Genomic DNA, 12,411 nt, shown 5'->3' on the forward strand with positions numbered 1-12,411 from the left:
CGGCAGGCACGAGCTAACGACCCCATTCATCTGCTAGTTCCAAATGTGGAAGAATGCAGTAGTGTCGGAAATTCAGGTCTGCTCCATTCATTATAGGATGCCGACCGTATGAACCATCAGCATACATAACCATGGAATGAAACCCAACCCTCCTGTCATTAGCTAGTGTACAACCATGTTGGGTTTAACATATCAATGAATCTAGGTTAAACATTATGCCGTGGATAGTATTCAGCGGAGCAACGTTCATAGCAAGCCACTACCACTGAAAGGAAATGGGCCTTCGCCGCGGATTTATTTATTAGAAAACGCCTACTAACCAGTTACAGACTATTGGACAGGGAAGCAAAACTCCATATGTATCCTGGTTTACAAAAACTGAACATCCATCTTCTGTTGAACGCGTCTTCCTGAACTTTCCTGGATATTCACTGACTGTTTCTCAAATCCAAGCAGATGTTACAAAGCTACTCCACAAATTCCGCAATAGATCTCCCTTTTCAAGAGACGCAAAGCGAATTTACAAGAAAACATACTACTCGCATGCCTCCCCATCAGTAGTATCACCGTTACACCACTACTACCAACAATCACAACCTATATTGTGTGCCTCTGATAAAAGGCAAAGACTAAAAAGGAATAAAAATTGTAAGATTGGTAATGAAAGGTCTCAAGCTCTGCAACAATGCCTTAAGAGGGAACTTACCTGAGTACGATTCTGGTCATCATGAAGCTTAGCAGGTATTCGCCCTCAGCCCGTTTCCAAATCAAAGCGCAGGTCATGGTAAACAACTTAATTCAGCATAGAAAAGGTTCCTCACAAAAATGGTACAAATCGTTTCTCAGTTACTTCCGTCCGAGGCGATTAATGGACAATGACCGAAAATGACAGGATAAATCGACTTTGGTTACTTGCACGTGATTATGGGATTGACGATGAGCAAGTGCATGTCTAATAGGATCAGTCAGCACCTGTCTCCACCCAACCGGAGGAGTTACAGTTACTGCGTGTTCTACTCTCTCTCTCCAGGAAAGGGGTACTGGGTACTGCAGTTGGTTTTTATCCGGAGTTGTCTATTTCAATTGGAGGTTTTCTGGTGAAGAAAAAGCGAACTTTAAGTGGTTATGGTCTTTAGCCAATGGGACTCTGTCAGGAAACATGTGTTTACCTTTTCGGTTTATGATAGCACTTACCTGTAGAAACACTGGAGGCACTTTGGAGTGAAAATCCTTCTCGAACCTATTAATGTGATTTGAGCGACAACAGCACTTGGAATCAGCCTGACGTAAGGGCAATCACAGTATCGTACATTCGTGCGCCTCCGTTTCTCTGAATCCGTCTGAAATAACTTCACGTGTTGGGCGATTCATTCGCTGGTAGAAAGACTACGATCAGTAATCTAGAAATCAAACCAAAATGTGTTTATTCACAAGTTTTTATTTTAGACGTAGATAGCTCCCGATGGATTGTCCGCGCATAACTAAGAAAATAAGGTTTGAAGAAGTCGACTGTGACAAAACTTCAATACCCATGCAGCAGTGACTTGCGATTTCGATTGAACCGATTACTCGTAACTAATAAAGGAAATACCCTTTGTGTTTATGCTATCTAAGGTTTTTTCTGCAGCGCCTGATCGCTTTGTACAGATCATTGAATTTGGAAACATCGAGTTTACCTTGCTTTGACGGATGTTGGCCTCGAAATGCAGGATACTGCTTAAGATAGGCTTCCTAAGGTTCTGTAGATACGCGACACCAAGAGACGTGCACGTGACAAGACAGTTTGTATCATGGACACATAGTATCACTATTTTGATGTGCATATCACGTGTGTCTTGTTCGTTACAGGTATAAGCGAAAGCCAGTTCTAATCTTCCAACCGAATAACCTTGTACGCTACGTTCGCGCCGAATTCAGTGCGGTCTTTCTCAAACTCCAGGTTTCTTTATCCACCGTACCCGGTGATTTGGCCATTAATCTCCGTGGCATAAAAAAACAGACCACAGTGTCAGCTAACCAACCACTTCTGTGAGTCAGTACGTGTAGCAGCTGGCCTTCCTATGATGCTAGCTTTGCTGACAAAAGTTCGTGTCCTTCGGTGGACCTCAGCAAATGGGTCTGCGGGTCGAATCAATATAGACGTGTGTACCGTCAGTATGTACTTGGGTGGATTGTATCACGATATCATTTAGCCGTCTTTACTCTCTAGCCACGTGGCGTACTTGAGGCTGAGCATATTAGTGCTTGTGTTGAACTTGATCACTTGTACTGTTTGACCTACTAGTCAAAACGAACTGGATGCTAGGTGCTAATGATGCGGGTGCGTTTAAGGTCAACAAAACACTAAATGTCCATCGTGTGGTGACTCATTTAACTGCTGTCTGAGCACGGCAGAAGACGTTCATGTATACAGCTATCAGTTCTGTGTTAGTTAGGGTTGTTTAGAGCTATTTCATTAAAAATCAGCACCTGAAGTCAAGAGGTCTTATAGTGAAATCCAGTGGTTCACACCTTTGGATGTCATGTTTTGCTATTTTTAACCATGGACCGTTTTCCTGAGTATGGTAGGAAAGATGCCAGTGGATCTGGCCAATATCAATCCAAACGGTCATTTTGTCTCTTTGGGGTTATTTCTCCTGTTCCTCTTAGTTTCAAGTCTCTGTTTTCGTAAATGACACATGCCTTTGATAGCATATCATCAAATATATCAAGACGATTTCCTCCCAACTACGGCACATTTAGACTTTACAATAAGAAAGTGTGCCGGACGGACGGCAGTGGTGGTTGGTATACTATGGGTTCATATAGGGGGCGGTTTCCAGCCTGGTTGTACGGTACTGATGTTGTCTCCTTGCAGACTACGTGAACGATTACTTTTGTTGTCTTCTTGTTCTGACTTTCGATTGGTGTCCATCGCTTTCTTTATTTATCTGTAGTCCGTCCATTCCACTTGAGTCAGTCACGGGCACTCGACGCTGACCGGGCTTAATTTTGTCCGAACTTAATGTTGAATTTGAAATTTCTCCTCATTTTCGTACCTGGGAAGTCCACCAAATCGTCTTTCGAACTGGGGCGAGAGTCCACCTCTTGCTCACTTTGTTGACCGACTGAGGTTAACTTGATGCACTGCTGCTATGTGGTTAAATGGAGATGGGGGGGGCTGAGTGGTACCAGGGGCGGGACTGTTGTGCGCATGCCTACGTAATGAATAACATGAACTCAAGAGCCGGTTCCATATCCCTCATGAACTGTTTGAACGTTGAACACTCACTGAGGCCCACAGCATCTGTTAAACTGGTAGCTGAACTACACCATAATGGATAATTTCTGCCGAGGACGACTTTCGAAGAGCTATACCATATGTGTCTAAAGCATTTTTTTACTTTCACTACATGTCGAGCCCACTACATGCCTGGTCCAGTATATGGCTGCTAGCTGTCGTCAGTAGCGTTCGTTCTGCCAGTCTTTACCCAAATCGTCTGAATGAATGTTCATAGGTGTAGGCATCTCGGGATTGTGGCAGACCAGCATTAAGCCTCTTTTCCTTTACTTTTCCTTGTTTTGCCTTGGTTTTGAGTTTTTGTTTGAACCAACAGTTTTGTCGACGACTCATCAGGGTCTACAGAAGATCTGTCCCCAAATCCCACCTGCTCTTTCAATGCTTACTTGTGTTGAGATACATGAGCAAGATTCGTGTACTCTGTCACCTCTGGCCATCAAATCAAATGGAATAAACTGAAAACCTGAATTTTATTACCAAACAACGTGAACTGAGAATCGCTTACTTGACACAGGCTACTTTTGAGGCTACTGAAAGCTCCTCGGCAGCTATTTTCCGCTTTAGTCCTCCACCCTAGGGCTGGAATCCAGTTTGGTTTGCCGTTAGCACCAAATTATTGTTCAAATGAATGTACTCCACCGGCTAGGAAGCAGTTGGTTATGTGGAATGTACCCGCTTTTGTCTGAAATAACACGAGATACATCAACTCGCCTATAGGCAACACTCGTTATTCCGGTGGATTAATTCCAGGTGATGTCGAACAGTTGCTGTTCAACTGTTGTATTCAGTTCCACTCGGCCAAGCGGAGATTCCCCCGAACAGGAGAGGATTTCGATTGTTCGGGAGAGAATCGATGCCTCCTTTTTTCGGTCAACGTTTACCTCGTAATTACACCCCCGATTACGAGATCGCCGCAGAGAATGTTAATTCTTATTCGACCCTTGCTACCAGGTTGTCAGAATAATGTTGCAGCGAACTTTTCATGGACACTCTTCTCCTTCAATTCAACCTTTGCCCCATTGTCAGCAGTCTATTTGTCTACCATTACGGTCTTTGACAGCAACACACCAGTACTACATACTGACGCTTAACCGCTATACATCCGTGAGAGAAGAAAGTCTTGGTAAAGAGGAGAAGGAAAACGGAAGGTTAGGCAGCCTTCCCAACTGTAAATTGGGTTGCACATCATCGTCAGCTGTAGATATATATGCGGATTGTATATTGATCGTAGCCACCATATTCTTCCTATCTTACTCGAGTTCACTTCATTCTGATTTTTTGGTGTTTTGGTAAAATTAGTAACGAAATATGGTTAAATAAATTACTAACACCTAATCGTCCAGCCTCCGCCACGAAGAGACTGGACCTTACCGTGGTGTGACGGTTTGCGCACCTCAGCGATCCATTGAGCTATACTGGAGAGTGTCCCGCGACACTCACAAAGTCTCTTATACCAGGTTGGTCAATGGTTAGAGGTCTGACTAACACAGTCTCCTGGCCCTCCAAGTTGGGGTTGGAACATGTGGCGACTTGTTCCGTAGAAATGGTAATGCATTTGCATTTCCCGTCAAACACCGCTGCCTTGCGGTTAGGCTTTTGAGCCAGAGGCTTTGGTTGAGGACCCTAATCGTCCCCCTGTCTAGGTGTGGGCGCCCTGGCAGTATCCCAGCCCACGTACAACCATGAATTGCACATACACAAATAAACTCATGTACGGCAGTGAAGCATCGGTGTTGAACACTGATGTCATGCTGTCGATGACGATGATGAATCGTCCAGCCTTAATGACCTTTCGGTGCCTAGCTGCCATGCCACTTGAAGGAAGCACGTGGGTTGAGATACCGCTCTGTTGCCCAAGTCTAGACAGGGGTAGTAGAGATGCCGGAATCGGGTCAAAACCACGAACCTTTTTGTCAGTAAGTTCGCGTTTTAACCACTGGGCTATCTCGAGCTCACAGCAGATAGATGGATGGAAACGTAAGTGTTGGTATATTTGACGTGCATCGGAATGTGTCCTCCTCAAGGGCGGGGAATGTGGAACCCCCCTTAGCTCGTTCAACGGAACTTACGACGTTGAAAGTTCACTTACAAAGTATCCAGGAAAAACCGTATTCGTTAGAACGGAGTATTTTGCACTGATACATTTTCAAAATGAATAATAGTGTGTGAATATTATTGTTCTATTCTATCCTATTCTACTTGAGTACATCTGTAGAGTTCTAATAAAGTGCCACTTCTGCTTGAGGTCATTTCTACTTATTTTCTTCAAGTAGTGATTTTGAGTGGCTTGAAAAGCTTTCGGGGATGGGGAAGAGATCAAATAACCACCTGCAGCATGTCAAAAAAGGGGAGCATGATTCGAAGTAGGTTACAGTCATCATGCATTCACAATATGAATGCCAACTGTCTACGTAATTCCGGCTGACCCGGATCATTTTGATTCAGACCTTTCTATTTGCGTCAGGTGTGTGGTTTCCGTAGTTCCAGTCGGTTTGGCAAGGCACCACGGTATAAGTGCATAGAAAGCACTGGCCTGTCGTCTGGTTTGCCTGACGCAGTGGATTGCGTCGTGGTTGAAACAGCAACGGGCGTGGGTAACAGTAGTGATGGTGGCGTGGCTGGTGATTAGGTGGATGATGATGATGATGCCGAAAAACAGATCGATGCTGTTTCCTTTTTCCCACCTTATGGACAGCCGGATGGGCAACCCATTGTATGAGCCATTCTGGCAACAGCCAGTCGATCCGGACAGTGTGGGCGCGTGCGCACGCGTGTTCACATGTGACCTAATTTAACTCCACGTGTACCAACGACAGTGTGAATGAGAGTGACGGAAGGCAGTACATCTGCGGATGAATGGATCGTTGCGGCTGTCACTTTCAACCATACTGGATGTGCACAAGTAACAGGGGGATGGCCGTCATCCAGACAGCTCTAGCAAAACCGTTATGGCACCCTGAACCATAGGCTTGAAGGATCCCAGTGGTGTAGATTACTAATTGATAAGCCGCGTTATTTTACTCATCTGGAGTGACAGTCTTCATTTGTAAAGACCTACCATGGACTTTCCCGCTTTTGACGTTTTTTCTGTGTCGCACACTAAGTGAAATGCTATTTTGGTGGCACCAATGAATGTAAACTCACTCGTTCCGTTCATGATGATAATTAAATCATTCGTCTTTGTTTCGTGACCACCGTCCAGATAAACAGATCTGTGAATGAGTTTTAGTACTGGGTGTTAGGTTATCACAAGACTGACATTTCCTAGATGGATAGCTTTTTCAGCATCGTTGTCGGATGTTGAATGGCTGATTTTGAGTATCTGACTTGTGTCCCTGGTTGATGAGACTCAATTCGAACCACGTGACGGTTACATTAGCCGTGCGACTAATATCCTTCATTAGATACATATATTATATATGCATACATGCATGCATGTACTATATGCATATACTACTAGTGTGCTGGTTACTTAATTAATTAGTTAACAGTTTGGTTGGTCGCTTTGCTGGTCTGTTGTTTGGTTGTTTGGTTGGGTTGAGTAGACCTGCATATTGTGAACCGCTTAGTATATACGTTCGATACGATTAACTGTTGTGTGCTTGACACCAGTGGCTATGCTATTTCTCTCATGTGCTTCTGATTTGGTAATGTGTATTTTCAGGTGTACAGTCCGAAATGGCAATGCCTTTTGAAGAAGTTCTTGTGTACTAACGGTACCCTATCCGTCCAAGTAGTCTGGACCGATTCACATACAAGTACTCACACATTTTTCGGCGCTTGTTGGATCGCTAGACTTGTAGGAGCGTTTCACTTCCCAAGATGACAATAAAACGGTCATCTATTGAAATTTGAAGTGACAATCGGTCGGGCTTGTTTGCTGGCTGTACAGTTGTAATGAATTAGTTCATGCTAGGATATACTTACCCTCACTGTTCATCCGGTATTTTTGACTTTTTGAACCCTTGATCCCCCTACCCCATTTTCCCCTTTCCATTCTAAGGCCCTATTCAAATAAATTCACATCATTCTATAGCAGTGAGGCACCAGTCTTTTCATCTGGTGTTATTGTCAATGATGATGATGACTTCCTCTCTCACAGGCTTTCTTCCAATTTCTGCGTTCTCATACGTTCCCCGTTAATACAAATTCTGTTGACCAATGAAAACTATTCGCTTGTCAGTAGAATTTGTTCGAGTTCACGCATATCATCTTGGCCATACCAGTCAGTGGTCATCGCCAGTACTGGTTATCTTTCTTTTTCAGCATCGCTGAGGCGCTGGTTAACAGTCAAGAAGCACACTATGCTTCGTCGCTTACATCAGATCCGAATACCATCGATAGCAATGGACATCGGTCTGCTTCTGGGTCTCCTATGGAAACGTCTTCGACCGTGATTTCCACAGTCTCCGGTGAATTGACCACAAATGAGCCGCCCTTTGAAGCTAATGAGCATTCTTCCCCTATGCATTGTTCCTCATCTCATCAACGTTTTACCCTAAGTCCAAATTCCGCTACAACTACCTCCGTACGAACATTGAGTCCTAATCCATCCAACAGTCCCTGTACCGTCACTCGCTCATCGAGCCCCGAACACGACAGTCAATTGCCTACACATGGTCGCCGTGCTCCGACAGGACAGTGTAACCAGGGGCTATTGTATAGCTTATTGGTGAGCAACGAAACTGGTGCAAGTCAACCCCACTCTCCGTTGCAGTGTGCATCTTCTCTGTTCACCTCAATGCTCAAGCCCCCATTGCTTCGCTCAAAACATAACTCCGAAGGTGATGAAATGCGGAAAGACAACAGCAATGGTGTTTTTCAAGATGACTCCGATGGAAAGGTCACGATGAATGGCCCGTCGCTTTCTTCGTCGGTCAAATGCAAGTCCCACACATTGAACATCCTAGGCAAAGGAGGTGCAAAGCTAACGGCACTGCATGGGAGTTTTCGTAACCGTGCAAGTTCGGTCGGGTCTAAAGTTTCTGCAGGTCGGCCACACCTGCGTACTTATGCAGCTGCTTCAGACAGCTGTCTAGGGACAAAAGCCAGACTGCAACATCGCCGTCATTCGGAACTGACTAGCCATGATATGCCCAATTTCTCTGCCCAACCCCATTCCATCCCTGGTTACGAGGAGACTCAGACGACCGGCTCAGCTGAGAACAATTTGGTCGTCGGTCTGCTGGGATCACATCTTTCCAGTCCCCAATCATCCAGTCACCCCAGTCCAAGGGTCGCTAATTCAAGCCATACGATTCCAGCTAGGTCGACGGGGAAATCCTACGAAGCGTTGAGTAACTCGAGCTCTTTCCAGACTGAGCCTCATCGCTCTCTGTCTGCAGATTCCGGTGTTGATGAACCTATCGACCTAACCGGGATATGTACTCCCCCTGCCCCCGGTGCTTCTGATGAACAGCAAGTAAGCCCTGAAAATGGGAAGCCGGTCGCCGAGTTCGAATCCACTTTTGTGCAACTGGCGAAGAAAACCGCTCGTCCTGTCCAATCTCGAATAACAGAGTGGCTCCGACAGCTAGTTGAGTTTGTTGCCCTATCCGCTCCAGTTTTGGGTTCAGTGTGCGTCAGTCCATCACTAAATCTACGAAATGATACCAATGGTCATGGTCTGTGCTCAGATATGTTATCCTGGGTATCTCTTTTATCCTCTTGTTGGCATCGGCTGCTGGTGCTCAATATGGTGGAACATGCATTGGACCTGGTTGTCGTCGAGGATCGGTCACCCCAGCTTGAAGCCGTTTCGATAACCACAGGCTTGGACCAGTTAGGACTACCATGGATATTACTAGCAGACGTTCAAAACAACGGTCTTGTTGCCGCATTGGAGCCTGGAAGGAGACCAGACAGAGACTTCACAGATCGTTTGATGCATTTAATGTCCGAACTTCGTCAGGCCGCCCTCAGTGCACAGGAGTTTTATTTACTGCGCCACGCCGTCCTCCTAACCGGTATGTTCTACTAACTTTGCCTTTTTTCTATCAACAGGTTCACACCATTCTCTCTCGTTACTGTGACGAGCAAGCAAGAGTACGCCGGCACACGTTCTGCTTATGTGTGCGCGTACTTTACGTGCATTTTCACCACGTTCACATGCTCGCGAATGCCTAAATAAGCGAGCCGATCGAATTGAGGGTACAGTAACAGTGGCTTTGGCTACATCTTTGTCCTTTCGTACTGGCCGTTAAGTGGAACGATGAAACTAGCTTTCGGACTGCGAACGCCATCAGGCAGTGTCACAGACAGTCCGTTTTTGAGTCCACACCCCTACACCGATACTTAGGTGTGTGCATGTACAGTTATGTAGTTGCGCGTCAGTGCATCACATTCATATCTATGACACACGTTCATTCACGTATTGGCAAGACGTTCCAGATCACAGTGGTGATTCGGTTGACCTTTCCCTATCCACAGTCACCATGGAAGAGATCGGAAACGGAGAGTTTGTTGTTCACTTGTTACGATGTGTGCCATCGGATACAGATGTATTGCTTCACCAGTAGATGGGACTGGCACTGTCATCCTTGTAGCAATTGGATGTTGCGCTTTGCAAACACCTCGTTCCAGTGCGTATTTGCAAGCCATGTCTTCTAGGCCTTAGACTATTCGATCTAACTTAAAGGTACTTTGATAAATCTAAATTATTTCGATGTATGTAATATCAGCGCCAGAAGACAGTGTTTCAGCTTATAGCGTTTTCGAACACTAGGATAACCTCCATTCCGCCCGCTACTCAGTGTCAGTGTTCATTAACTAAGGCTTTTGGTAAATTCTGTCTAGTCGTGTAAGCTAGGGTAAGAGGCACCGGGAAACGAATATCTCAGAATAACGTTGAAAGCAGGGATACCTCTCGGTGCACATGTTCATTGTGGGAATATATGAAAAAGTTGTTTGCTTTCATAAAACATAACTCGTACTGATAGTAATCGCAACATATTCGGTAAAACAAACACAAACAGTAAAACAGTGATCCTTATTTGCTGGCGATATCGAAAAAGAGTGGTCTTTTTGAATACTGTGTGTGTAGGAATTCGAGTCTTGGTTGGAACGTGCTCAATGTAGGCTGATAGGAAGACAATTTAGGACGCTATTACGTGACATGCAAAGAAGCATTTGTTAACGGTTGACCTCGGAGTCTACATAAACGAATGTTGCGCTGAATACACTGAGTACAACTGTGATCATCCTGGACGCAGGGTGAGGATATTGTTCGCGATCATTATCAAGGTCCGCACCTTCTCGGGTATGTTGATAAATTCTCTAACTCACACCCATTTGGGCTCACACACTACATCTATGCTGGAAAGCAGCGCAATCTAGGCAGAGGCTCACTAGGTGGATTGCAGAGTAGTCCGTTCTGTCCTGTGGGTTCTGGATGGGATTGATTGGTGGTTGACGAGTTCACAGGAGACAACTAGATTCCGAAACCATAATGGTGGTTTACGCTTGTGCGGAGCCAATTTACTGGATCAAACATAAAAAACAGATAAGCTTTGAAAGTAACGAATTGTAAGGTTGCTGAAAACTGTCCGACTGGCCACGACCGATTTCGCCCATCTTGGGGCTCATTAGGTAGTCATACTCAGTTGAAGGATATCACGAACGAAAGAATCAGCTGAGATTCAGTTGATTCCTTTGTTAAAAGCAAACTGGTACGCAAATGAATGTGTTTCGCGAACTCTGTACAATTCGGCTTCAAGTAGAATATGAGAATGGCAAACCACTCGTGGACTGTCGAATAATTTTCGCGACCTTATGGCTAGCTTTCCTTGCAGAAAATATACTGTGATATCTCGATATCCTATCAACTGAAATGTAAGGCGGCTTTTGTACAGTACACTCAGTTAAAAACCACCATAAACGAGGGATTCGGCTGGAATTCAGTTGAGTCTCTTGTTTAAACCAAATTGGAATGCAAAAGAGTCCAGTTAAAAACCACCATAAACGAGGGATTCGGCTGGAATTCAGTTGAGTCTCTTGTTTAAACCAAATTGGGATGCAAAAGAGTCCATTTGGTGAAATATTGGGCATATGTGTAGTTGGAACGACTGCGTCCTTCTTTATCCACAAACTAACATTGGGATAACTATATATATATATATATATATATATATATGAGAAAAGATATGCTACCCATACTTTTTGCATCTGTGTACTCACAGCCAACTGCATACTTGAAACAAGAATTTTTTTGGGTGAGAGAACATTATAAAAAGCAATCACTTTTTATCCTGGAATTTCTATGGGCAAATTCCGCCTCAGAGTGTCAAAAGTTGAAATTCGGAAATTTTGCACCCGTAATCCTAGTATGTCTGACTCCGAAGACTAGTTTGGAACCCGGGCCGTGAAAACTATTCGAGTTCTAGTCTCCTCACGCAATTCGAACGTTACATCATGCCCGCAGTTTTGAGAAAGAGCGCTATCTGTTCAATTAGTAGTGTGTAGTATAGTAGTAGTGTTTAATGCAGTTTCTATTGGTTACATATTTTACGGGGTCTAGCAATGGCTATATTTCCCACCGTATTGTCCAATTTGGTTCGGAGCACTCATTCAAATTCCGTCAGAGGTTGCTGATCGGCAACAGTATTGCTGAAGTCTCATGTCCATGGGCATTAGTACGCTTGCCCTACGTTTGTTCCACTTTCTACTCAGTTGTCTAAAAGACTAATGTATTGGTCCTGTCTTTGTGGTGTATCTTGGACCTTAGGTGCTTCCAGATTGCCTAGCTAACTGTTGGCCCATTCCAGAGTGAGCGAGGATTACTCCACACTTCGGATCTTAGCATGCACGTGAAAACCCACTATACAAAATGCTACTATCGCTACTCCAACATTCTCCGGCCGATATGCTTTTCTTCAGTTTGTGCCCGTCAGCTGAGCCCGGCAGGACCAGCCAAATGGCACTTGTACTTCAGTTGAACGGAGCTTTTGGTTGTTGTTGAACAAACACAATGCTACTAACCAAGAATAGTCTAAGTAATTTCAATTGCTTATTCAGTGATTGAATCGTACGAGAAGATACATGTGAATGCCGGGCAGTATTCTACTTTCAGACAGAGACCCACTTACCACCTTAAGTGGCAGTACCTGGAAAGACCACCTATCGAGATGGCTCCA

General features: G+C 44.7%; 1 protein-coding gene across 1 annotated transcript in view; it reads left to right on the forward strand.

Moving 5' to 3' along the window:
* T265_08324 (hypothetical protein) overlaps window positions 1–9,260 on the forward strand; it is a gene marked incomplete at both ends in the record, with an annotated part of 17,940 nt that extends 8,680 nt beyond the window's left edge. The window contains 2 exons of the mRNA XM_009174090.1: window positions 1,849–2,028; window positions 7,547–9,260. Coding sequence (XP_009172354.1) covers window positions 1,849–2,028; window positions 7,547–9,260 — 1,894 coding nt within the window. The remainder of the gene's footprint in view (window positions 1–1,848; window positions 2,029–7,546) is intronic.
* Window positions 9,261–12,411: the final 3,151 nt, after the last annotated feature.

Source organism: Opisthorchis viverrini (genome assembly GCF_000715545.1).
Source record: "Opisthorchis viverrini unplaced genomic scaffold opera_v5_215, whole genome shotgun sequence".
Classification (NCBI taxonomy): domain Eukaryota; kingdom Metazoa; phylum Platyhelminthes; class Trematoda; order Opisthorchiida; family Opisthorchiidae; genus Opisthorchis; species Opisthorchis viverrini.